We start from the raw sequence: 27,780 nt of genomic DNA, 5'->3' as shown, positions 1-27,780 counted from the left end.
AGTAAGAAAGGGACAGAAAGGATTGGGAAAAAAAACACCTGTTTTGCCACACTGATTGGATGATGGATGTTTTAACCCTTCTCTGTATTATTTTCATGTGGTTTCTATAATACAAAGTTTTTTTTTTTTTTTTGCGGTACACGGGCCTCTCACTGTTGTGGCCTCTCCCATTGTGGAGTACAGGCTCCGGACGCGCAGGCTCGGCGGCCATGGCTCACGGGCCTAGCCGCTCCGCGGCATGTGGGATCCTCTCAGACCGGGGCACAAACCCGTGTGCCCTGCATCGGCAGGCGGACTCTCAACCACTGCGCCACCAGGGAAGCCCTAATACAAAGTTTTTTTTAAATAATAATTTTATTTATTATTTTTGGCTGCATTGGGTCTTCGTTGTGGCATACGGGCTTTCTCTAGCTGTGGCGAGTGCAGGCTTCTCATTGCTGTGGCTTCTCGTTGTGGAGCACGGGCTCTAGGGTGTGCAGGCTTCAGTAGTTGTGGCTCATGGGCTCTAGAGCGCAGGCTCAGTATTAGTCGTGTCACACGGGCTTAGTTGCTCCATGGCATGTGGGATCTTCCCCGACCACGGATCAAACCTGTGTCTCCTGCATTGGCAGGCGGATTCTTAACCACTGTGCCACCAGGGAAGTCCTGGTAATACAAAGTTAAAAATGGCTCCCATGTATCCATGTAACAAAAGGCCCTTTTCCCCCTTGGTTAAAATAGACTGGATCCATAAAAGGAACTACTGCTTAGCAATAAAAAGGAACAAAATATTAAATCATAAGATATGGGTGAGTCCCCAAAACTGTCTACTAAGTGACACTGACACACAAACATGAATAGACTGAGCTTGCCTGAATTAGAATGTCATTTCCACCACTACCGTAGCTGTGTCACATCAGACAAGTGGTTTAACTTCTCTAGGGGTATTTCCTTATCTGTAAAATAAGGATGACAGTAGTACCTACCTCACAGGGCTGACAGGAGAATTAAATGCTCATGTGCTCAGTAAGTGTGAGCTAAAGCAGCCATTTCTATAAAAATTCTTTTGACGTCCTGGGAGCCCCTTCTGTCCATGACAGGCTGCACTGTTCTCTCTACTCCCAGTGGCTTGTTGCAGGCCACACCTCTCACCTGAGGGCTGCCCCCCCTTCCTTCATACCTCCTCCTGAACCCAGAGGTATGAAGGAATTTTAATAATTACACCTATTCATTCTTGATGATCAGAGGACTAAATAGGAAAAAAAATGGAAAAATTAACTCACTGGAAGTCTCACCCCGCAGTTAACCACTAATGTAATAGGGAAGAACCTTCTATTCTATTACAAATTAGTCACTAAAGGGCTGTTGCCTGTAAGCTTCAATTATACATAATGGCCCATCTCTGGGAACCCTGCCTCCCAGGTAGTGAGCATTAAGCTAAAATACCTTTTTTTTTAGCTCACAAGATAACATCCTGACCAGGCCCACCTGTGAATGACTGCAGGGAGGAAGAGGACATGTTTGACTTTGCCCTCTCCCGTTTTAGTATAAAAGAAGCCTGAGTTCCAACGCAAGCAGCTGGTTCCTTCGGGGCAGAAGTTCCCTCTTCTCGGTTTGCTGTCTCTCCAAGTAAGTCTACTCCTTGCCCCAACAAGTCATTTCTCGGATTCATTGGCCTGTCCTGCAGCGTGCACCAGGAGCTTGGACTCGGTAACACTAATGTTTTGGTATATACTTTTTAAGACCTTTTCTTAGGCAAATACACCGTATCAGTATGTCTTTCTTCTTTTAATTAAAAAACGAATTCATATTATATAAACTTTATTTTATAACCCATCCTTTTACTTATACTACGGCCCTTCCCCCAGGAACACCACTGTCTCCCACTTGCAGCTTCTACTGGTCAGGCCTTTCCTCTGAGGCCCCGGCCCTGCCGGAGACCAGGTTCCGGCCCCACCTGCCAGGCCCCGGGGCCGCCCCGCCCCCGCCGCGGCCAGCTTCATACCCGGCCCCGCACCCCGCTCTCGCTGTCACCGGGGGCCCGTCGCTCGCGGCTCCTCCGTGCGGCCCGTTTCCGGTGGGGCAAGGGCGTCTCCGCGGCGGCCCGGCTCCCGCGCGCTCAGCACCGCCGGCGGCGGCCAGATGCAGGCAGAGCGAGGAGCTCGGGGCGGCCGAGGACGCCGACCCGGCCGCGGCCGGTCTAGCGGGGATCGCGACCGCGAGCGGGCAGGCGCCCCGGCGGCGGTGGCGAGAGGCGGCGGCGGGGATGGAGGCGGCCGTCGGGGCCGCGGCAGGGGCTTCCGGGGCAGCCGCGGAGGCCGAGGAGGAGGAGGTCCGCGAGGCGGCCGCCGAGAGCCACGAGGTTGGGGCGCCGGGGCCAGTGCGCCGGTAAGAGGCGACGGCTGGTGGGATCCTGGTCGGGGTCGGGGTCGCGGCCTCGTGGGACCGGGGCTGGTGGGGGTCCAGGCCCGGTGGGGGTCCGGGCCCAGAGTCAGAAGCCGCGATCGGCGTGCAGGGAATACGCGAGCCGGACGGCGGCAGCGCCTGCGCAGGACGGGCGGAGGGCGGCGGGGGTGTGCGCCGGGGTGCACACGTGGCGTGGGGGGTGAGTGTGCGTCCCTTCCTCCCTCTCTGCTGGGCTGCGCTGAGGTTCAAGGCCATGGGCTTCCCCAGCCTGCCCAAGAGGTCTTGGCCCAATTATTAAAGGACCCAGCGGCCGCGGCTGTGTCCGCAAGTCAAGGGGGCCGGTTGGGTTCGGGTGCGGGTGTCAGTGTGATTAACCCTTTTGGGGTAGGGACAACCAGGGCTTGGTCTCCCAGTGCCTAACCTCACAGGGAGACATTCCTATTATTAAGAAGGAAGGGATTTGGGGGTCAGTTTTGTTCACTGCCTGTGCAATGCGTGGCACACAGTAGGCACATAATAAATGTTTACTCAGTGAAAGAATGACCCCGACGAGCTGGACTCTATAGTATTTGGGGGCGGGATCGGATGCATAGTTCTCTCTCTTTTTTTTTAATAGCATAGTTCTCTTTCATTGTATGTGTGTAGGAATCAGGGGGCGGTGGCCTTCGTCTATTTGAATTTTCTATCTGTAAATGTTTCAGCAGTCAGGTCTCAATTTTATTAGCATTATAATCGGCCATATTCACACATTCATAATTGGAAGTGTCCTAGAGCTTGGAGCAGGGAATGGTTTGGGGGCAAACTGTTACTCTACTGATACCCTAGCTAAAGGAGTTAAATTACTTTCTTTATGAGCTGTTCTGTTATTTTAACATTTGTAGTACAAAACTTTCTTTATATTTTGAATTCCCATGTGCATAGATTAAAAAATTATTATAGTTTTGGGTTGAGTTAAATTTCCTATTACTGAAGTATTGATATTTGTAATATCTTAAAGGCATAGTAGGTAGGATGTCCCTAAAGATAGGAGTTGTGTACAGAAGTAGAGTTGGAAAAAATACAAAACTTAAGTGTGCCATATTTAACCTTGTTAGGATTAAGGCAGGTAATAAGTAAAATTTGAGAGAGGTATGAAGAAATTCTTAGAGTCAGCTCACCAGGAAATGAAGGAAACTGACCAGTCTAGTGCACATTATATATCACATCTTGTTTTTATAACATTATTTACCTATATAACTTTATTACAACTTAATTTTTTTAGTAACTTGAAAGTTGTTTAAACAACTTGATAACAAATTTTTTATATGTATACTTTATAAAGTCTTCATTTTTATAGGTTAACTGACTTGCCTAAGCTGTTGAAGCCAGTGGCAGAGCTGGGATTTATACCCAGCTGCCTTTGACTTGACTGTGTTTTCTCTCTTACATTTTTGTGAACCAATCACTGCTTTACTGAGAATAAAGGGGACACTCCTTGGTTGCAGGGATCATGTTTTAACAGTAATTGTAGTAATGGTACCTTTGGTATTTGGTCTCTGTTGAACTAAATTGAATGAAACGATGGTGTATCATTTAGAGATGAATAATGTATTTTTTGGTTTATGCTAATATTGTAACCATTGTATTAAAACTTTAGGCTTTTATCCTTTTCTACAATGGTCTGAAAAATTCCATCTTGTGTTTTCTTTTAGGATTTTCTCACTGCACAGTTTAATGATTCAGTGTGTCAGTGAATGTAGATGCTTTGCACAGTGCCTGGGGCATAGCTGCAGCCACTGTTACTACCACCATCATGTTTTTAGGCAGAGGTGGATGAAGAGTGGTTGGAAAGATTATTCCTTCATTTTGGTTTGGGTTGGTGGCCTGTAAGGTCACTTCCACATCTCAGATTCTGAAGTGCTCTTCCTATTTAGGCTTGCTAAGAATACCATTTCTTGGTGCCTAAAGACTAAGTGGGACAAGGTTGATTAAGGTGCCTGAGGCCTCCTTGCTCTCATATCCTGTGGTGCATTTGTGCCCCAAATGGAGATTAATTGAAATGATTAGAAAGAAAAAAAGTTCACAGTGGAGTTTTAGCTGTGTAAGGACCAGGTACCTAACTCCAGAATTGAATACTGTCTATTCCCTTTGCTACTGTTGTAGACTACTACGGATACATGGCTTATAAGTGGAAAACAGGCCAAAATAAAACTAAACCAAACAACTTCTTGATATGTAATACTCCAAGGTAACTTAGTTGAGTACATTGCATCTGCTAGTCTCTTGCTCTTAAATCATTTCCTCTATAGATGGTATGAACCCCAAGCCTATGGAGTTTGGGTAAGCATGTCATAAGGCTAATTATCTTCATTGAATACCCACTAGGTGTAATATTATACTTAATGCAATCATTAACTTAAAAAAAACCCAGTACTAGGATTTGCTTAGTATTATATTAATATTTTTGATGAACTGTTAACAGAGAGGAAGTCAAGGCCTATTGGCAGTCCTTGGAAATTTTTTTCTTCCCTGTAATATTAATAATAACTTACATTTATTGAACACTTAGTATGAGATGAGAAAACTGAGGCACAGTTAGATTACTCACAGTTAGGAGAGCTTAGGTGATCTACCCAATATCACTCAACCACCAAATTAAGGAGTCTGAATTTAACCCAGGCATTTCGGCTCCACAGCTGAATCTTTTAACTACTACCCCAAACTGCATCTGGAGTGATTGAGAGATGTGAAGAGCGGATGTATGGATGACTTGAGTGATACCTGTTTTCCTGATGTTTTGATATGATTATAGGTTTTAAGGTAATACAGATACCATATTCAATTATTGTGGGTGTCAGATCTTTGCTTTCTTGCTCCATGTTAATGTGTCAGCTGCTCTTATTCATTTTTTAAAATTATTTAAAAAAATTTTTTTTTTTTGGCTGTGTTGGGTCTTTGCTGTGCGCGGGTTGTCTCTGGTTGCGGCGAGCGGGGGCCACTCTTCGTTGCAGTGCGCAGGCTTCTCATTGCAGTGCTTCTCTTGTTGTGGAGCACGGGCTCTAGGTGCACAGGCTTCAGTAGTTGTGGCTTGCGGGCTTCAGTAGTTGTGGCGTATGGGCTTAGTTGCTCCACGGCATGTGGTATCTTCCCAGACCAGGGCTTGAACCCGTGTCCCCTGCGTTGGCAGGCGGACTCTTAACCACTGCGTCACCAGGGAAGTCTCTGTATTGACTTTTTAAATAGAAGTGTCACATCATTCTTATGCATGGAGTCTAAATACTATAGTCATTTAATATTCGCCATCATTATCTATTTTTCCACCTTTTGCTTTTTTCGATGTTATTATTTTTTAAAATTTTCTTTTCAAGGTTTTCTTTTTTTAAAAAAATTTTTATTTTTGGCTGTGTTGGGTCTTCATTGCTGCACACGGGCTTTCTCTAGTTGAGGCGAGTGGGGGCTACTCTTCGTTGCGGTGCATGGGCTTATTGTGGTGGCTTCTCGTTGCAGAGCACGGGCTCTAGGCACATAGGCTTCAATAGTTGTGGCACAAGGGCTCAGTGGTTGTGGCGCACGGGCTTAGTTACTCTGAGGCATGTGGGATCTTCCCGGACCAGGGCTCTAACCCGTGTCCCCTGTATTGGCAGGCGGATTCTCAACCACTGCCACCAGGGAAGTCCCTCGATGTTATTTTTTCTTCCAGTTTGAGTTATAAATGATGTATAGCACTATATGAGTTTAAGGTGTACAGCATAATGACTTGGTGTACATACATCATGAAATGATTATCACAATAAGTTTAGTGAGCAACTGTCACCTCATAGATGCAAAATTAAAAAAAATAGAAAAAATTTCCTTATGATGGGAACTCTTAGGATTTACTCTGACTTTCATATATAACATACACCTGTGTTAATTATATTGCTCATGTTTACATTACATCCCTAGTATTTATCTTATAACTGGAAGTTTGTACACCACCATCCATTTAAGAATCACATTAATATTAACAGTGAGAAGACTTACATTATTCCTTATTCTTTTTAACTTGTTTTTTAATTCCACATCTCCCTTAGAGCTTGACCCAGTGTAATATATATATATATATATATATATATATTTTTTTTTTTTTGTGGTATGCGGGCCTCTCACTGTTGTGGCCTCTCCCATCGCGGAGCACAGGCTCCGTATGCACAGGCCCAGTGGCCGTGGCTCACGGGCCCAGCTGCTCCGCAGCATGTGGGATCCTCCCGGACCGGGGCATGAACCCGTGTCCCCTGCATCGGCAGGCGGACTCTCAACCACCGCGCCACCAGGGAAGCCCGTAATATATTTTTGAACTTGAAAATTTTTTAGTGATTACCCTGCTTCCTTGTAACAACTTGTGATTTAAAAAAATGTTCTGTAACCTTAAGGCTTGGGTATAAATTTTTCTTTTAGATTAAATTAAAATCACATTGATTTATATACAATCTATTTTAATTAGCAGTTGTTAAACATGTAAAATTTTATGTAAATTTTATGTAAAATTTTATGTAAAAAGATCATGTAAATGACCTTTTTCCCTAATGAGTTTAGTTGGGTATCCATGAATGAATATTACTTATTGCCTGAATGAGACAGGATTCACTGTCAATTTTCTTCCTAATTTTTCTTTTTATAGATGTAAGTACTGAGAAACATAGTTCTCATAAATTGGTAGATGGGACTGGTTGGAGTTTTGTCATGTAAGTGTCACTCAATTCTTTGAATACCTTTCTGATTATATGCTGAAATCATTACTGTAAAACATTTGAATGATCTGTCAGCTGACGGCTAGATTAGGTCCTCCTTCAATTTTGTTGAAAACAAGGAATTGGAAACTACTGATTTGTGAAAGGGCTCAATACTTTCTCAGTATCTACACCTGTATTTCAAATTACCCTTTGCTTGGGCTTCAGGGAATGCACCACAGTCAGACTGAGAATGGCCGAGAAGGGGTTGCCTTGTCCTCAAGTGCTAAGTGTCCTGTATTTCTAACATAGACTGCTCTGAGGAAGGTCTATGGACATTGAATATCTGGAACTGGAACTTGATTCTTTTAAAAACGTGCTTGTTCAAAAACCCTTAGGAAAATCTATATGACCCCCCCCGCCCCCCAAGGCCTATGCCTGCTCCATCAGAGGCCTGCTGAGATCACATTACTTAGGAGCTCTCCTTCCTATCAGGAGCCTATGTAGAGCCCTGTGAAAAAGGGTAGTACCAGGGAAAAGAGGAAATCAATACGTGAAGGCTCTGCTAATTGCATTACTGTCAGAAGGCCCTGTTCAGGATCTCCTTCTTAGGGATGATTTCCCCTCCTCTCCCCTCATCTCCTCGTGACCTGAACCCTCTCTCTCACCGAGTTCGGTGCCCCGTCTTTGAGCTGCCTTAGCCCTTGACTTTCTGCTTTGTCCTAGAGGACAGGAGCTTGTCTTGTTCACTGTTAAATTGAAAAAAAAAAAAAAAATCACATTACTTACTTTTTTTTTCTTTCCTTAGTAAGATAGTTTATTGCATGTATTCACCCAGAAGGTTGGAGCGTTTTTGTTTTTCTGGGTTTTTTTTGGGGGGAGGGTTTCACACTATGTGCAGAGTATGGTTTCCAATTTTTTGTCATTCTTAGTAGTGTTACTGTCTCTGATTTAAACTACTGCTAGGATGGAAAACGGCAAGCTCATAATTCAACACGGCTACATTTCCTGGGGAATTACGTAGTAAGCCTTTTCTGCTTTTTCCTTTTTTCTTTAGAAAAAGTAGTGATTACGTTTCACAGTACCGGTCACTGTGCAGGTGACCTCTAGAGAGGCTGTGTAAGAAGTCATTTGGTCTTAGCCACACCACAGCATGACTGACAAGGCTTTTTTAAGAAATTAAGTGGTTGTAAAGGTGTTTTCTCTTCAGATGTCGCTATTTCCTGATGCACTTTGAAATACCAAAGGGAGAAATAAAGACCATACTGACACAATTATTTCTATTTTATAGAAGCTCCCGATTAACTTATTAGGGCACTACATTCATTCTCTTTAAAATTTCTTTTTCTTTTGTTAGAGCCGTTTGTGCGTGTGTGTTGAGGTACCAAGAATAAATTCTTTAATACTTTTTCCTTTTGGATGGAAATAATCAACAACTTTGTTGGTCTGAATATTTTCTACAGAGTTTTCATGGGGCAGTGCATTGATAATTGTTATAGATAATATCACACTTTTGAGTGGATTTTGTCAAAGGGTGTTGAGAAATACAAATTGATATGCTTAGTTTTATCCTGATGTTGCTAGGATGCTGTTTTTAGAATTTGACTAACCTGATGTCTGTCAGCCTTAAATTACTTAAAAGAAAATTTCTGTAAAGAACAGTACTCCCAAGGATGCCATTTCTACCATCCATGCACATCATTGGTATGTGCACATAGCATGACAATTAAAAAATTTGTAAGAGACTGATGGGATGAATTCTCCATTGTACATATTTAATTCGCCTTTTTTCTTCTTGCTATTAAGGACTGATACAAATACGTCTGATCCATATTTCTTTAGTACCAAGTCAAACCTATACTGAGGGATAGCAAACACATTTTAATATTAACCTAAGCAAAGTATTGGGGTGACAGGACTGTTGCCCCAAATTCATATATACTCTTGGATTATCAGTGCTGTGATCCCTCCATTTCTGTATTTAGCTGTGGGAAGTTACTAGCGCTGGGAGATTCTGTCAATGGATGTGTATTTTGTGAAATAATTAGTCGCCAAATTTAGATGTCTGTAGTCTCTGGCTTGAAAGGACCATTAACAGCTGCGTTTTGGGAAAATGTAAAATACTTAGCCTTCTCTCTCAAAGTCTAATGCCGTGTGAATTTCATTTAAATCATGGGTTTGGCTCTGTGGTTCTATTATGAATCTAAAGTTCACCTCCCGGTAGCTGGATTCACGATATTGAAGACTAGGATATTTTGCTCTCATTTTTTTTCTTTTACTACAATGCTGATGATAAAATAACATGTCTTTGTTTAATACTTGGACTAACTAACACCTAGTCTTATTTTATACTACTGAAGAAGGCTTAATCCCTGTTGCAGATACACAAACTTCAGGTGCTTCTGAAGAACTTGTGAGTTCTCTGGGAGCAAAGCCTGATTAAGAAATGAGTATTTTTCTAAAGGCAAAGCTTGGCTTCCTATTTTCCCTTACTGTCCTTCACCCCACTCCCAGGTTGTATTTTGGTTTGCTGCTTCTTTTTTTATGTCAGTAGTATTATGATTTTGTAGAACAATTCCTATTAAGTTTCTCTTAATTTTTATTTTATATTGGAGTATATTTGATTTACAATGTTGTCTTAGTTTCAGGTGTACAGCAAAGTGATCAGTTATACATATACATATATCCTTCTTCAGATTCTTTCCCCATGTAGGTTGTTACAGAATATTGAGTGGAGTTCCCTGTGCTATACAGTAGGTCCTTGTTTACCTGTTAAGTTTTAAAAAGTATTTTTCTTTTTTTTCACAGTCAAGGGAATCATTGAATTAAGAGGTTAATAGAAAATGTTATTTTAAGAGCAATTATTTTATGTATATTGGAGGGAAAAATTAAGCAGATAAGTTGGTTTTTCATTTTTACCGTATGGAAGTAGACTTAAAATGGAGGGTTTTTAGACAGAATTGGCAGGGAGGGGAGCTTCAGGTTTGCACCTCATCTGTTTCCTGAGTGGCTTCGTGGGGGCAGTGAGGAGAGGGGAAAGTGCTGTTGAAGCCTGAGGATGGGTGTCCATGCGGGTGAGGGCATCATGGTGATCCCATGTGGGATGAGGTCTCTGAAAACTTAAGTATTAGAGTTGAAGCATTATGGACAAATAGGAATTATTGTTTCAAGGTGGTAGATAACAGGACTTTAGAGACAAATGAATAGTTAGGGTATAACTTCTCAAAACCCACCTAAGTTCTGCTTTTTGCCTCTCTTCCTTCCTTTCTCTCCTCCCCCCCAGCCCCCACCCATGTTTTTTGTTTTTTCATTTTTCTTTCAGGGGCTATATCACATGGCGGTCAGTGATGTGTGTTTTGCAGTGTAGCCGACCGGTTAGAAACCTACCTTCCAAACCCCTACTTACTAGTTGTAAAACCTCAGGAAAGTTGCATAAGCTTTCTGAAACTCAGTTCCCTTACCTGTAAAGGGTGACTAAGAGTGTCTACCTTACAAAGTTGTAAAGATTGAAATTAGATGAACACAGTCAAAGGTGGTTCTTTTATCTACAGTCGTGCTGCTGTCCTCCCTCATGCAGAGTCTTAATCTTCTTAGAGTATGCAGGTCAAATGCAAAACTACACTTAGTCACACACAGGAACTTACAGATGTATAGAATATTTAGAATTTGTATTACTTATTGAATAAGGTATTATCTTTTTTCATTTAGAATTTCCTTAAAAGCTTTGAAGCAGTAAGTCTCCCAGCCTTTACTGAGAGGCTCTGTGCGTGTGTTTTTGGGTATGTTTTCAATGCTCTATCAGGAAATTTATAGCTCTGCCTTAACATTCACTTCCTGCTTGTGCAGAGCCTCAAGGTTGGCCTGAGGGAAAAGATTAGGGCCTTCTCAGATCTTTCCTGGGCATGCCCACAGCTTTGCACATGTGCATGGCCTCCTAGATTCTCAGGAATATGTCAAAGCTTTACAATGCCCTCTTGGGCATCTCATTCTCCAGTTTTACCTTATAAGTTTCAGCCTCTTTTGAGCCCACCTGGTATCACTGCCTCAAGTGGCTATGATTTTAAACTTTTGCTGCTGATTTTTTTTCTTTTTTACAAACTTCCTGGTTATATGACTGTTTACCCAGGGTGAGTTCTAAGTCGGCTCAAATAAAAACAAGATCTGAGGGCTCCCCTGGTGGCGTACTGGTTAAGAATCTGGTTGCCAATGCAGGGGACGTGGGTTTGAGCCCTGGTCTGGGAAGATCCTGCATGCTGTGGAGCAACTAAGCATGTGTGCCACAACTACTGAGCCTGCGAGCCACAACTACTGAGCCCACACGCCTACAGCCCTTGCTCTGCAACAAGAGAAGCCCCTGCTCACTGCAACTAGAGAAAGCCTGTGTGTAGCAATGAAGACCCAACACAGCCAAGATAAATAAATAAAATAAATTATTTTAAAAAAAGAGCAAGATCTGAGAATGGAGCTTTTCACAGAGCTTCCAGAAAAGTCAAATAGTGACAGCTCTCTGGGGATGGGAGTTTGGCAAGCTCTTCCACCCTCTCCAGTGGCTGCAAGGCTGCTGGTTTTCACAGTCACCATTGTAGTGAGGCTTTTGGTTTTCAGGGCTATTGTAAAGCTGGGTAGAGTGGGATTGGAATAAGCAAGCTGCTGTTATTATAGAAATTTAGCTGTTTTCCTTGAATAAACACTCATTGGGTTGTTGCAAAGTTTTGGTTAATTTCCATAGTTCTGAAAGTGTTGGTTTTAACAATTTTTTGTCAGTGTTCTTGTTGCTTTTGTGGCAGAGTGGATATTCGGAAGTCCTTACTCCGCCATTCTGGAAGTGCTTCTATCCTGCTGTTTTTTGAAGCAGCCGTTGCTACTCTTTCTAATTGTTGGAAACTTCTTTTTCTTTTTGTGACAAAACATGTCTCCCCTTAACGCTGTTATGTGTAGGACAGAGTTCTGTTCTCTGGAACAACAGAATTTTTTTTTTTTTTGCGGTACACGGGCCTGTCACTGTTGTGGCCTCTCCCGTTGCAGATCACAGGCTCCGGACGCTCAGGCGCAGCGGCCATGGCTCACGGGCCGAGCCGCTCCGCGGCATGTGGGATCTCCCCAGACCGGGGCACGAACCAGTGTCCCCTACATCGGCAGGCGGACTCTCAACCACTGCGCCACTAGGGAAGCCCCAGCAACAGTGTTTTTGACTGAGCCAAAACATAGGAAGAATTCCCTTGAGACTAAAAAAATGCCCTGGGGGACTTTTTAATGTTTAATTTGAGAGACTTTTTTTTTTCCTGAAACTGTCAACTTGGGATTGACCACATATAGTCAGAGTATGGTAAGTAGGCAAAAATGAATGATTTTTAATTATTTAGTCAAATATGATGTTTTATCATTTTATGAGACTATTTTCATGATTGATTCCTCTGAAGATTTTGGCACCTAATTTACAGTTTATATTTTTTAGTACATCCTGGGTGACACTCACTTACATGTGATTGATACACACCACATTATGGTCTCTATCATGTGATTTCTTCAATTCTAAACTTCTCAAATTTGACTTCTTCCAATATTCCTCCCTATGTTGTCAAAATTAATCTGTTTCTTTTCCTTCCCTTTTGTATCAGAGATACAGGTATCTCCTAAGATCAAAAGTTCTACCTGTTCTGTTAAATAACAGAAAAATACTAAGAAGAAAATAAAAATTATGTGTAACATCATTACCCAGAAATAACCAGTCAACATTTTGCTGTATGGTCTTTTGATATAAAACTGGAAAGATGTCATGATAAGACTTTAAGGAAAAAAGATAATATGTATTTATGTCAAAATTATAAGATGTGTACATTCATTTAAAACCCTGAGAGGGTGTGAATACGTATCAAGCTATTAATCTGTGTTTGGAGTGCGGAAAATATAGGGACTATGTGGAACTTTGTCTTTCCCTTTATTCAAATTTTTTATAGTTGTATATTATTAGCAACATAAATACATTGCATTTGAAAAGAGGATTCTACAAATAAACTTTGATTAGAAAATATGACAAGATGGGCAGGCAAGATGATGCATATACAAATAATAGGGATTATCTCTGGGTGAAGGGACTGTGTGGTGTCATGCACTGTACATAGGACTTTGTGCGGAAAGATAATCACTTTAGTTTGGACAGGTTATGTTCCTGTCCCTCTCCTATTTCTCTCTCTCCACATACACACACACTATTGTTTTTTAACATCTTTATTGGACTATAATTGCTTTACAATGGTGTGTTACTTTCTGCTGTATAACAAAGTGAATCTGCTATACATATACATACATCCCCATATCTCCTCCCTCTTGCATCTCCCTCCCACCCTCCCTATCCCACCCCTCTAGGTGGACACAAAGCACCGACTATTTTGTTTTTTCTTAAAGATTTTATTTTGAATCTTTAAGAGTGAATGGTAGACATGATGTCCCTTTATCCCTAAACACTGCAGTATGTATTTTCTTTTTTTAAAAAAATTAATTTTTTTTTTGGCTGCGCTGGGTTTTTGTTGCTGCTCGCAGGCTTTCTCTAGTTGCAGTGACTGGGGGCTACTCCTGGTTGCGGTGCGTGGGCTTCTCATTGCGGTGGTTTCTCTTGTTGCTGAGCTCGGGCTCTAGACATGCAGGCTTCAGTAGTTGTGGCTTGTGGGCTCTAGAGCGCAGGCTCAGTAGTTGTGGCGCACGGGCTTAGTTGCTCTGCAGTGTGTGGGATCTTCCCGGACCCGGGATCGAACCCGTGTCGCCTGCATTGGCAGGCAGATTCTTAACCACTGCGCCACCAGAGAAGCCCTGTATTTTCTAAAAGCAAGGAAATCTCGTACATAACTATAGAACAATTATTAAAATCAGGAAGCTAAATTGATACAATACTATCATCTAACTTGATTGAGGTTTTTCCAGTTGACCCAATAATGTCCTTTATTAGGCTTTGAATTTTGAGGAAATGACGTATAGATGTAGGATAATTAGAGATTATTTGCTATAGCAATTATCATGGCATCCTCACTATTTCTGTTAGGTGACTGAGTTCTCAGTTGCTCATTTCCTGCTTGGGTTTTTTGGGGTTTTTTCCCCCCAGCCTCTAGACTTCTCATCTATTTTATAAGCTACTCGAAATTCTTTTAGTAAATTCATTTGCTGCCCAAGTTTGCCAGAATTGATTTCTATACTTTGCAACCCAAACTTTGACTGATATATTACATTTCTCACACTCTCTGGTTTTCAAAATCTTATTCATCTTCACATGCTAGTTCGAATGCCACCTTCAGTGAAGCTTCCAGTTTTCCTCAGTTAGCAATGTGGTACTTTGTAAATAGAGCACTTAATTTTAGTCTTCATTTTATTATAGTCAGTTATTTACTTGTATGTCTCCTTCATTAATTGTAAGCTACTTGAAGGCCTGTACATGATATAGCACTGTGGTGTTCAGATGAGTGATAGGATTTATCAATAGAAGGTAATTTAGAAGGTAAATGGAGCAAGCTAGAGAGTGTGTGTTTTCAGACAGTGTCATTTGGGAGTTCAGGTCAGGGGAACCCTTTATGTTTCATTTGCCTTTGTTATGCTATTTGAAGTACCCTTCATTGGTGGTTGAGAGCTCAGTAACTAAAAAGTTATTGCTCTCCCAAGGGCCAGATCTACACAAGAGCTTTAAATCACATTGGATTTTATATTTTCCTTGTTCTAATCTTTTAAACTTTCCAGTGTAATGCAAACCACAGATTTTTTAAACTGTGAGAATAAAACAGGAATTATAGTATCCAGAGGTCTTATATGTATAGCGCCCCTTTTCACTATTTTGTTTTCTATTTATGTTTTAAACTCATTAGTTGTATGTATTATTCAAACTTGATTCTTATTTCGTCTATACTTTGGAGCCCTTGGCACTTTTATCTTTGCCATTTTTTTGGTCAGTTATTAAATAGAAAAGTTTTTTTTAAAGCTGTCTGATTTATATGGTTCTGTATATTTTAAATTATATTTGAAATGTTAGCGTCCATAAGAAATTTTAGTGTTTATTTTTCTGTTTTTTGTTAACTATTTCCTAATCTGTTACTAATGAATTGACAAGAGTACATGTTTGTTAAATTTAAACTAGAATTTATTTATAAAAATGTGCTGTGTTAGTTCTATGTATAGAATAACGGGATTGGAGAAAAAAAAATTTCTTTTTACCTAGCAGGGAATAATGAAAGTAACTAGCTTTTTAGTAGTGTTTCTTTATGCTGTAAAATTAGGTCAGGACTAACCTAGGACAGAGCATTTCTTGTGCCCTAATTTTATTATTATTGTTACTTTTGTTTCTTTTGCCAAGTAGAAATTGTAGGTTCTTTATTTGCTTCAAAGAGATGGTGGGAACATAAATTTGGTTGCTTACAAATATTTAAAAATCTATGTTAGGGACTTCGCTGGTGGCGCAGTGGTTAAGAATTCGCCTGCCATTGCAGGGGACACAGGTTCGATCCCTGGTCCAGGAAGATCCCACATGCTGTGGAGCAACTAAGCCTGTGTGCCACAACTACTGAGCCCACGTGCCACAGTTACTGAAGCCTGTGCACCTAGAACCCCTGCTCTGCAACAAGAGAAGCCACCACAATGAGAAGCCCGTGCACCGCAGCAAAGAGTGGCCTCCGCTCACTGCAAGTAGAGAAAGCCCGTATGCAGCAACGAAGACACAACGCAGCCAAAAAAAAAAAAAAAAAACTATGTTAATTTCCTTGCAGATAAACTTCCTAATGAAAGCATATACAGAAAGAACCTATAAAACTAGTTTTTTAAAAAAGTGTTGATCATATTCAATGCTTAGATAACCTTCTCTTGGTGGGAATTGATACAACTCATTAATGAAACCATTTGACATCAGGGTTTAGCCCGTGACCCAGCAATTCCATGTTAGCAATTTATCTTACAAATATGTCTGAATAGTTAGCAAATGTAAGTAGATGATTGTTCTTTGCAACACTGTTTAAAATAAGGAAAATCTAGAAACAACTTCCTAAATGTCTGTTAAGAAGGACTGGTTAAGTAAATCATGGTATGTCTATGCAGAGGGATACCATGTAGCTATTAAAGAATGGGGTATATATGGAAAATGTCTAATATCAAGGGAAAAAGTTATTTCAGAAAACGAAGTATAGTATTACATTTGTGTAAAAAGAAGATATTCATACATAGGCATACAATGGAAGGCTGTATAAGAAACATGAAGTGGTTACCTTTGGGGAATAATAGGAGAAAAGGAGGATTTTCCTTTATATCTTTCTGTACTATTGAATTTTTATTTTGTTGCCATGAACATGCATTACTCATGAGTAAAGAAAGTTAAATTACCTAGAACTGCTTCTTCGTAGGCCCTGAAAGCCATCCTTACATTTAACTGATCAGAACCTCCCTGTGAAGGAGGCTGGAAGTGTTAAAATAATTAATTTTTAATTATTTAAAAAAAATAATTTTATTTTTGGCTGCACTGAGTCTTCATTGCTGCATGCAGGCTTTCTCTAGTGGCAAGAGGGGGCTACTCTTCGTTACAGTGTGTGGGCTTCTCATTGCGATGGCTTCTCATTGCAGAGCATGGGCTCTAGGTGTGCAGGCTTCAGTAGTTGCAGTGTGCAGACTCTAGTATTTGCAGCATACAGGCTCAGTAGTTGCGGCACACGGGGTCTAGAGCTCAGGCTCAGTAGTTGTGGTTCACGGGCTTAGTTGCTCTGCAGCATGTGCGATCTTCCCTGACCAGGGATTGAACCCGTGTCCCCTGCATTGGCAGGCGGATTCTCAACCACTGTGCCACCAGGGAAGTCCTAAGTGTAGTTTTATAGATGAAGATATTAGTAGTTGGGTGGATTTAGGCCTTTTAAAGGATATAGCCAGGTAGTTGGTCGTGTGGAATGAATACCTGAGGTTTCTAACTTCTAGGATGAGACAAGTTTTTTGTTTATGAACGAACAAAACAGTGAATTGTGAATTGTTTTTTTTCCCCCCTCCTTCAAGGGGCGTTATGTACTTTTCATCCTTTCCTATTAAGCATATATATCTTTTCTAATATAGCAAATGGTTAGGCTATATTGAATTGTAGTTTATCCCTTAGATCTGTTGACTTAAGTTTTTTTAGTTTATTCAATATGTATCTCATTGCTCTTAGAGATAGCAAATGTGGGGTAGTAAAATGTGGAGATGGGAATTTAAGATTTTCACCAAATGACACAGAAATGGAGGTTTTTGCCCAGTATCCTAGGTCTACATGTGTGGCTTCACCACACTGTACTCCCTAGGCTGTAAGAAGCCATGCTTCTGTACCTCAGTTTCTAGTTCCTTAAACATCAGTGGTTCTAAATGGGCTGCTGTGATATTAAAAAGACTGGGAAACTTTTAGCATCCCACTTACCTTCCCTTCTCAGTTTCTTTTTCTAAAATTGGGACCTCTATAGCAAACAAGTATTTATTCATTCTCATTCTCTCTCTCACTTATAAAACATTTAAGTGTGAAAAGCCTTTAAGAGACCACTCAGTTTTATAATGTCATCATTATAGTTTATAATCAATTAAATCATCCTGTAGCTTAAAAAAAATCGTGTGAGATTCAGATTTGCTCTGTAAGTCCACATTCTGGAAGTGCAGACTGCTTAAAAGTGACATTTCACAAGATGGTGATGCTTCATTTCTCTTTACAAAAGTTAAAGGATTTTTTTTTTTTAAATAAGCAGTGAATAGTAGAGAGAAAAGCAAATGTGTAAGTGCTCTTTGGCCTAATCAAATAAAGGACAATTGAGCCATCTGTCAAATGCAGGTTGAACTAGACGTATGAACTCCAGTGCCTTTGTCCAAAACAGGAGTGAAAAGAAAATTCCAGGCCACTCCCAGGCATCACCTGCTGCACAGAACGTGTGTCTGCTCGCAGCTGACGTGAAACCAGCAGCCAAAGTGCAGTTTTAACCTTGAACAGCAGGTGGGGTAAGCAGTGAAACATTTTTCCAAACGGGAGTAACATTCATTTCATACCTAGTCATTGATTGAACAACCATGGAATGCATGCAAACCCGAGTGGGTTCAAACCTTAGCTGAGTAGACTAAAACAACAGCAACAAATTCTTCACTGTGATTATAAATCTTCTCAATTTTGACTATTTCCTAGATTGTTGATATTATTTCAAACCAGACTGGAAATCTGAGAAATGATGTACACTCACGATTCTCTTTTGTGTTCTTCCTCGCCTTGTTTTGTTAGAATCATACCGTCTTTCCCATAGAGGAAAAAAGAGTGGGAATCAGAGAGACAAGTTGTAGGAGAAAATCTTCTTTAATGAGGGGGTTTCTTATCTCTTGGGTGTGTGGGCTTTATCTCCGACTGTTGGTGTGTATGTCTTGGCCAAGGGTAATTCAGGCAACGATAATTAGCAAATGTGTAAGCTCAATAGGCTGCTTAATATTTTATCCTTAACGTAGGTATTACTAGATGAAAATGTTGCCTGAAACGGACTTTTGCAGTATAAACTCCAGATCTGGTATGTATTATCATATTTGTGAAATTTCAATATAGTTTCATTGATTTTTCAGCATTAGTGGCTTAGAGTTAAGGTAGAATTAGAGAATAAATTCTGTGGAATAAACAGCAAACTTAGGGAGTTGTTCTTTTATTTTGCGTTGAGTCTCTTCTGATATATGGACTTTTGTTTATGCTACTTCCTTCATTTTCTGTATTGTAGAAACTGAGTTGATATTTGCAGTTTATATATATAGTGACTTTTGGTGCCATAGCCATTATACTTCTCCACTACCAAAGCTGGTATATCTTTAAATACACATTTATTTTAAAAGAACAAATTAAAGGGGCACCTTTCTTTTTTAGTGCAGGAGCTGACCGTGTGTGTTCTATCAACACCTACAACTGGCATGTGCCCCTCTCTGTCTCTACACATATATATTCATTAACATACTCATATAAGTTGTATATTAATATGCTATTTGGAAGTGCTTTATACTCCCAGTTTTTTCCTTTTTGTTTATGGTAATTTATATGACTTAATAGTTTTCCCTAATGAATATTCTCTGGGCAAAATATCTTTCTTTTTTGTTTTCTGACCTAAATAATGATTACTGATGATGTTATGAAGTGAATGTTTCTGTTTCCCCCAAATTCGTATGTTGAGGCCTTAATTCCCAGGTGACTGTATTTGGAGATAGGGCTTGTAAGGAGGTGATAAATTTTAAATGAGGTCATAAGGGCAGGGCCCTAATCTGATAGAGCTGGTGCTCTTGTCAGGAAAGGCAGAGAGACCAGAGCCCTCTCTCCTTGACATGTGAGGATACAGTGAGAAGGCAGCCATCTACAAGTTACATAGCCGGTCCTCACTAGACATCGTCTGCTGGCACCTTGATCTTGGTCTTTCTAGCCTTCAGAACTGAGAAATAAATCTCTGTTGTTTAAGCCACACAGTCTGTGGTAATTTGTTTGGGCAGTCTGTATGGCTAATACAGACGGCTAACTTTCTAACCGTAAATAAATAGGTATTTTTTATAGTGGGTAATGTGAAGACTTCAGATGAAATAGATTAAGAAACTGATGGGAAATTTAATGCAAACTAAGACCACTCAGACTGTTACTGACATGAATAGCCCAGTCTGCTTTTTGTTGTAGCTTACATATATCAATTCTTTTAGTTACTGATCTTTGGATTTTCTTATTTGTGATTGTTGACTTCACATGCGAATGACACATTTTTTTCCCCCTTTCACTCGTCTGTGGTAAAGACGCCCCCTGATACTGGGTTAAAAAGGGCTCTCTCCTGGAAGCAGGAGAGTTCTTTTTAGAGGAAGCGTATTTGTTTTTTTTATTGTTGCTGTAACAATTTGCCATAAAGCTTAGTGGTTTAAGACAATACAAATTGATTATCTTATGGTTCTGGAATCCAAACATGGGTTTCACTGGGCTAAAATCAAGGTGTCTGCAGGGCTGCATTCCTTTCTGGAGGCTCCAGGGAGAATGTTTCCAGTTTCTAGAGGCGGCCAACGTTCGTTGGCCCTGGGCTTCTTCCTCTGTTTTCGAAGGTAGCAACGTAGGGTCTGTCTCACTTTACTTCTGTGGTCACATCTCTTTTCCTTTCTCTCCTTTTTTTCTGCCTCCCTCTTCCATTTGTAAGAATTCTTGAGATTACAGTGGGCCCATCTGTATAATCCAGGGCAGTCTCCCTGCTTTAAAGTCAGCTAATTAGCAACCTTAATTCCCTTTTGCAGTGTACCCTAACATATTCACAGATTCAGGGGATTAGGATGGGGGCATCTTTCGGGAACCATTCTTCTGCCTATCACAGGCAGAAAGTGATATATTTAATAAAGTGTGAGAAAACTTTGCTTGGAAAGTTATTGGAGCTCTTGTGTTTCAACCTGTCTTTTCTTGGAAGATTCATGGTCTGTATTTCTCAACTGTTTAAACTTATGTCCTCTTTTGAGAAACAAACCTCGTCTGTTCTGCGGTCGATAATAAACATATTTTTTTTCCCCTCTAAGATATTCACATAACCCCCGCATCCCCCAAGTGTTTGAGCTAAATAAGGTTTGTCACACCTGTACTTCGCCTACATCTGGGCCATTGTTTCAGACTTCTGGAGTATTTTAGGCTCTGGGATATAACATTTGCCCTTTTGTTTGACTTAAAAATCTGCCTAGGGTTTGCTTTATTCTTATTACCGGCTCCATTTCCCCCATAATAGTAATTATTTGCTATTGCTATCGTGAACTTATTTAAAGAGGTAAGCATGCCTAACATATTTTCTAAACATGTCCATATACTTAAGAGGTAGGTAGAGTATGGACAGTGCTTGTTCAAAAAAAGTGAAAGATCTGCAATCTTAATTGCTTAGTTGATTTGAAGCTAATTTTCAGTTTCATTGTTGTATCAACTGAAATAACTCATAGCAGTAGGATAAGGTGATTGCTTTTGTTGGTGTGTGGTTTCAGAGCATATATCCTGTGCTGAGATTTTATATATTTATCAATATATGGAGATTTTATATGTCTCTATATAACTATTACCTCTAGATAACTATCTATATATAACTATATCTATAGTTTTAAAATAGACTTTATAGACTTTTTAGAAGAGTTTAGATTTACAGAGAAATTGAGAGACTAGTATAGAGAGTCCCCATACATCCCATACCCAGTTTTTCCTGTTATTAACATCTCACATTAGCATGGAACATTTGTTACAATTAACGAACCAATATTGATATATTGTTATTAACAAAAAGCCATGATGTCAATTTTGTTTTTTAGTAGAAAAGGAATAATTTGGCATTTGAGAATATTACTTATGAAACGTAAATGTGTTTTTGGGGGGTGAGTTAATTATGCTTCATTCATCTTTAACTTTGTGATTTGACTTTGTATTGGCTTCTTGATCTGTGAAGACTGACCATGAAGTGGATTTGAATGTTAGATTTAGCTCTGAGTTTGAAAGTAATTTTTCTGGTTAGGACTGAGAGATGGTCAGATTAAACCTTGCACTTTTCATGTCTTTATGGATCTGCCTTCCCATCACATTTAGAATAAAATCTGAATTCCTTACCCTGCCCTATAATGCTCTTCATAATCTGACTCCTGTGAGCCTCTTAGGCCTCATTCCTTCACTCTTTCCTCCAAGTTCAATGCAGTGTAGCCAGGATACTGGCTTTACTTCTGATTTTTTTTTTTTTTTTTTTTGCGGTACACGGGCCCCTCACCGCTGTGGCCTCTCCCGTTGCGTACTCCGGACGCACAGGCCCAGCGGCCATGGCTCACAGGCCCAGCCGCTCCGCGGCATGTGGGATCCTCCCGGACCGGGGCACGAACCCGTGTCCCCTGCATCGGCAGGCGGACTCTCAACCACTGCACCACCAGGGAAGCCCTTTACTTCTGATTTTTGAATGTGGCAGGATTGTTCTCTCCTGAGGGCCTGGAATGTTCTGCCTTTCTCCCCCAGATCCCAGCATGGCCTACTCCCTTATTTATCTGGTTCTCTGCTTAAATGTTCTGTCTGAAGATGTTTCACTGATGATTCTGTATAAAATAGTGCCCTCATCCTTCTCCAAGCCATTACTGCTTTATATTAGTAGGGTTTTATTTGTCACTACCTGAAAGCACAGTGTTTTATGCATATATTTATTCAAACACTGTCTATCTATTTATCTGTTGGTTGTTTGACTCCTACAGTAGAATGTCAGCTCCAGGAGGGTAGGGAATGTTCCATGCACACCAAACAGTGCCTGGCATAGTATAGGCTCTCAATAGATATTTGTTACGTGAGCAAATAGTGGATTTTGTGTTTAAGCATGGCATTAGAATATTTTGGAAATATTCACATTTATTTTTTGTTAGCAGCTTTATGCTTTTCCTATTACAATTGAAAGTAGTGAAGGGAGGCTGGGTGTAGCTGTAGTAACTCTGAAACCAACTCCACTCTCTGGGCTCCTCTCTGCATTATAGTCCTCTATTTTGCCATCAGTGAAAAGAGCCAGAAGGAGTTTAAATGGCTCTGCCAAAGAAATAAGCATCTGTCCATTTCCAACAGGTGTTTTGTCTTTCAGTGCCCTTAACAGGGGGAATGTGTGGAGATTACTTTTCTTTAGTCTCTAGCAACATACCTGATGAGCAGCTGTTTACAATGAATAATTACCCACCCTCCTGGCCTCTTAAACCCAGCCTGAGTGGCAGGGAAGGTAAGAGGTGAGGCTTACAGAGTGGGGACTAGAAGAGGAGAGTGTTCCAGAGGTCAGGAAGTTTTGGTTTTCTTTCTTGTTTTTTGTTTTTGAGGGTATTAGATAAATTGTGACACCTAAGAGGAGAGTAAGAAATGTGCACGAATATCACGGTTTTATAGGAGTCAGTAAAATGGCGATACCGTCAAATGGAAGGTGAGAAATGGGCTGGCCCTCAACTCAGGTGTGTGGAAGCTCTCATAATCCAAGAGGTTGAGAGAGATGCTGCCTCAGCAAACCACGGTAGAGTTACTGGGCAGACACGACCAAGGTGGAGTTGGCCCACTATGGCCTGTTTCTTCCGCTGAGTGCAGCTCAACACCATGGACAGATTGCCTGAGGACTCAGAAAAGCAAGGAAAAGCTGGCAGGTGGTGAAGGGAGTGAAAACCCGGGTAAGCGACCTGTATGGGGACCAGGGAGGCGAGTTTCTCATCGTTTTCCTTTTCTCTCTGGCCTTGAACCAAAGGCAGGCTCTCAGCAGAGCTGCAGCCATGGCACGGAGGTAGCTTAAAAACCAAGAGAAAGTCCATCTTTCTGATCAGAAGACTAGGAAAATGCAAGTTGGGGAGTATGGGGTGGGGGGTCCCCTCCTTCTTTTGAATCATGGGATGAGCGCTGGGGTCGGGGAGCCCCAGACCCTTTGGAGAGTCAGGCTGGCTGGTGGTGCTAGCAGCTAAAACGTGTAGAAGTCTGTTTTTCTGGCCAGAGGACAAGGAAAATGGGTTCCTGCAGTCAAAAAAGTATGGGAAAATGCCCGTTGTTTTTTTTTTTGCGCTACGCGGGCCTCTCACTGTTGTGGCCTTTCCCGTTGCGGAGCACAGGCTCCGGACGCGCAGGCTCAGCGGCCATGGCTCACGGGCCCAGCCGCTCCGTGGCATGTGGGATCCTCCCGGACCAGGGCACGAACCCGTGCTCCCTGCATCGGCAGGTGGACTCTCAACCACTGTGCCACCAGGGAAGACCCCGTTTTTTTTCTTTCTTTTCCTCTTTTTTTTTCCCCTTTCAGCTTTGCCCTCTGAGGGGCAATGTGGGCAGCTAGAATTCTTAAGAGAAACCCGACCTTTGGGCCAGAGGATTGGGAGAATCCTAGAGAGGAAAGAGCTGGAAGGGGATCCTCTCTCTGTGTGTGAAATGTCCAAAGGCAGGGGCTCACCCTGAGCTGCACATCGGGGAGACAGACTGGAAGTAGCAGTGTAGCAAAAGCCTTGAGAAGTGACATGGGAACTGTTGCCCACAGGAGATGAGACAGAACTTACTCTCTGGATCTAACCAGATTGGTTGCCTGATAAAATGGAACAAACAAAACCATAACATTCTCCGGAGGATTTTTAATGGGATCCAGAGTCTAAACAACTTCACATTCACAATGTTATTCTACATCTAAAATTTCACAGTATACCAGCAAAATGTGACCAATTCTTGAGGCAAAAGACAGTCAATAAATGCCAACCCCAGGATGGCCCAGATAATGGAATTCTGAGGCAGAGACTTTAAAGCAGTTATTATAAGTCTGCTCCCTCCATGAGTTAAAGTATCTTGACATGAATGGAAGGATAGCTATTCTTCTTTTAGAAGAAACCATAGGAGGAAACGTTCGTGACCTCGGATTAGGCAAACATTTCTTAGGTATAACACCAAAAGGATGATCCGCAAAGAAAACAATTGCTAAGTTGGACTTCCTGAAAATTAAAAATTTATGCTTTGGGAAGGACACTGTTGAGGGGAAAAAAAAAAAGCGACATAGGAATATATGGGAAATTGCTGTACCTTCCATGTAATTTTGCCGTGAACCTAAAATTGCTATAAAGAATAAATTCTATTAAAAAAAGACAAGCCACAGACTTGGGAGAAAATATTTTCAAATCACATATCCAACAAAGGACCGGTAGCCAGAAAATACATAGAGCTCTCAAAACTCAGGATGAAAGTAAACAATTTGTTTAAATCTTTTCCCCATTTTTAAACAGATGGTTTACCCAAGAAGATATATTGATGGCAAATAGCGCAAGCTGGTCAACGTCATTTGTTATTAGGGAAATCCAAAGTAAAACCACAATGAGAAACCGCTTTATGTCTATTAGAATGGCTTAAAAAAAACCCTGACAGTACCAAATCCTAGCACTTTATTATCAAATTAAACGTACGCTTTTCATATGACCCTGCAGTCCCACTCTTAGGTATGTATTTACTTACCCCAAGGAAATGAAAACTTTCTGTACATGAATGTTTATAGCAGCATTTTTTTCATAATTGCCAAAAGCCAGAAACAACCCAAAGATTCTTTAACTGGTGAATGGAGACACAAACTATCCATGCAATGGTCTACAACTTGCCAGTAAAAAGGAATGAACCACTGTTACTCAAAACAGCATGGATGGATCTGCTACTAATGTACTTGGTTAAGTGAAAGAAGCTTGGAGGGTGGTATGAAGGGAAACTTTGGGATGATGGGATTGTTCTGTATCTTGATTGTGGTGGTGGTTATATTGATTCCATTTGTCTAAGCTCACAGTACTTTGTATTTTACTATATGGAAATTGATAAAAGAAAATAATGGGGACTATCTAGTTATAATTTTTAGCAGATCCTAAAAGGGTAAGTATTCCAGACCGAGAGGGCTCTTATTTTTCACATGATATACTTTGGCTTTGAGGTAAGTCGTCAGCCCTCTTCAGTGGTGAGAGAAGAGCGTGTCTGTTTAGTAGACTTGTAAACCTGTGATGTCTTTTTAAGTGAATTGTGTGCCTCAGCTAACGAAATCTACCACTCTGGATCTTACTGCTTTTTGAGTGGCTTCAGGACCATTAGAAATAATGAGAGGAATTTCCCTTTTTCTTTTTAACGTTTAGTGCACTGAATTGCTGTGAATAATGCCTGAAGGCTGGTCTCGGGATTGTGTGCAGAAGGAAGCAAGGTTTATCTTGCTGGTGATTGTGACATTTTCTTTGGGACAGACCCAGGGCCTTCTTCCTGTTGCTTCTGTCTTCTAGGGTTGTCTCTGAGGTAGCCCGTTCAGAACTATCTTTTTTTTTTTTTTTTAACATCTTTATTGGAGTATAATTGCTTTACAATGGTGTGTTAGTTTCTGCTGTATCACAAAGTGAATCAGCTGTACCTATACATGTATCCCCATATCCCCTTTCTCTTGCATCTCCCTCCCACCCTCCCTATGCCACCCCTCTAGGTGGTCACAAAGCACCGAGCCGATCTCCCTGTGCTATCTTAATGACAAGTCACACTCCAGACATTTTTTCTTCTCCTCTTGTCAAAATTGTGATAATGACAGTGTGTTACTCTCAGGGAAGGGCTTTGAATTTCAAGTTTCTTTAGTCAGTGTGTTGCCTTTTTAGACATCCCAGTGGGGACACTATTTGGGGACACTTTTTGTGCTGAGCATATTATGGAAAGATACAGCATTTTCCTTCTGCCAAGCCTAGAGCTCATGTTCTAATAGGTAGTAGCTTTTTCATATTTATTCCTCTTGAGAGTTTCAATTACGATTTTAAACTCACAGGCTGCCGTGTTAGAGGAAAGCAATACTACGAGTTTAATTTGTGCTTCCTCCACAAAAGAGTATTTGCACACTGTTGGTGGGGATCTAGAGAAGGTGGAATTAAGTGTTGCTTTACATTTCTATGAAGCGGAGATAGTCTCACGGTTACACAAAAGATGAGGCACAAGTCATGTCAGTATTGCTAACTCCAAGGGAATTTTACCGATACGCGATTATTCAGGCTCGCTCTTCCATGGCCCAGCTTCAAGGCCCTTGGCTTGTGTGCACTTCATAATCCTGGTCCTGAGATTTGCGTTTTGTCCTTGTGGATTGAGGGCTTTGAGAAAATCCACCTTTCTCTAATGCAAGGTAAAAAGCTCTCTCCCTTCCTATGTGTCTTTGCTGCCCTTTCTTTTAATTAAAGTTTTTTCCTCCCTAATGTTGGAAGAGCTTGCTAAAGGTCACACTTGAAAAGAGCTGCAGAAGGGAAGTGCTGATTTATAGTATTCTGTCCTTTCACAGGGGAAATTGTCTTGCGAACCTTTCTGCCTCCGGAAAGTGCATTTTCTTTTTCTCATTTCTCAATTTTGGTTAAAGTGGTGCGGATGGGAAGGAAAGAGTTTTTGCTGACATGTAGCCATGATGTCATTCTGTTGATGGCAGAGGAACAGAGAAGGCAGTTCAACCCAAAAAGAAGAGCGTGGCGGCTTGAGCTCCTTGCAAATGTCACGCATTATGGGGCAAACGTAAGCCTCGCGTTTAACGCAGGCGTTTGTCTTCATTGCACACAATGCCATCTACAAAATATTTGCCCTTGAAATCTCTAAATACGATGTTTGTAGAAGTTGTCATCCGATTTTTATGGACGTTAAGGGAGCCGACTGACAAGAGTGCTCCGAGCGGCCGAGTCCTTTTCTCTTCAGACTAATGTTGTCATGTGTAAGTGCTCTTGAAGATAAAATATTTTAGTGTTAAAAAAAAAAAAAAGCCAGCCCACAAAAGAGAAATGATATGCATTTTGTACAGATTCTATTCATCAGGGAAGAACTGAATAGGGGGATAAATTCAAAAGAGGCACTTCAAATGGTAGAAAGCGAGAGACCGTGGAAGCATACATTAAATTATGTGTCAGATAAAATACATGCACAAAGAAACACTTTTCCAATGATTGGTCGAGTGGTTCATTCCTCCTCATTCGGTCAGTGTGTGCATGGGCTGCCCCACATCACGTAAGGTAGGGACTTAACAGGAAGAATTCTCTTAGGTCCGTTTGTTCTTTCATGTGAAATGGCAAATTCAACAGCTTTCACTGGGTGGGGCCTGGGTTTAGCCCTTGTCTTTAAAGAGAGAACAGCTAAAAAGGGTAGCTGTTGTCTTCAGAAATTTGACCTATAGGTTAAATTTATAGGTTAAGCTTATAGGTTTTTGCCACAAGGAGAGTAAGACTGTAATTCAGTCAAGGGATC

General features: G+C 41.0%; 1 protein-coding gene across 1 annotated transcript in view; it reads left to right on the top strand.

Annotated features, from left to right (window-relative positions):
* Positions 1-1,970: 1,970 nt before the first annotated feature.
* Positions 1,971-27,780, top strand: part of AVEN (apoptosis and caspase activation inhibitor) — a 194,966-nt gene continuing 169,156 nt past the window's right edge. The window contains exon 1 of the mRNA XM_022587552.3: positions 1,971-2,367. Coding sequence (XP_022443260.1) covers positions 2,122-2,367 — 246 coding nt within the window. The 5' untranslated portion in view covers positions 1,971-2,121. The remainder of the gene's footprint in view (positions 2,368-27,780) is intronic.

This window comes from Delphinapterus leucas, chromosome 2, assembly GCF_059928025.1.
Source record: "Delphinapterus leucas isolate spDelLeu-1000000601 "Yukka" chromosome 2, BTC_Dleu_Yukka2, whole genome shotgun sequence".
NCBI classification, from domain to species: domain Eukaryota; kingdom Metazoa; phylum Chordata; class Mammalia; order Artiodactyla; family Monodontidae; genus Delphinapterus; species Delphinapterus leucas.
This window is presented reverse-complemented; position numbering and strand designations above follow the sequence as displayed.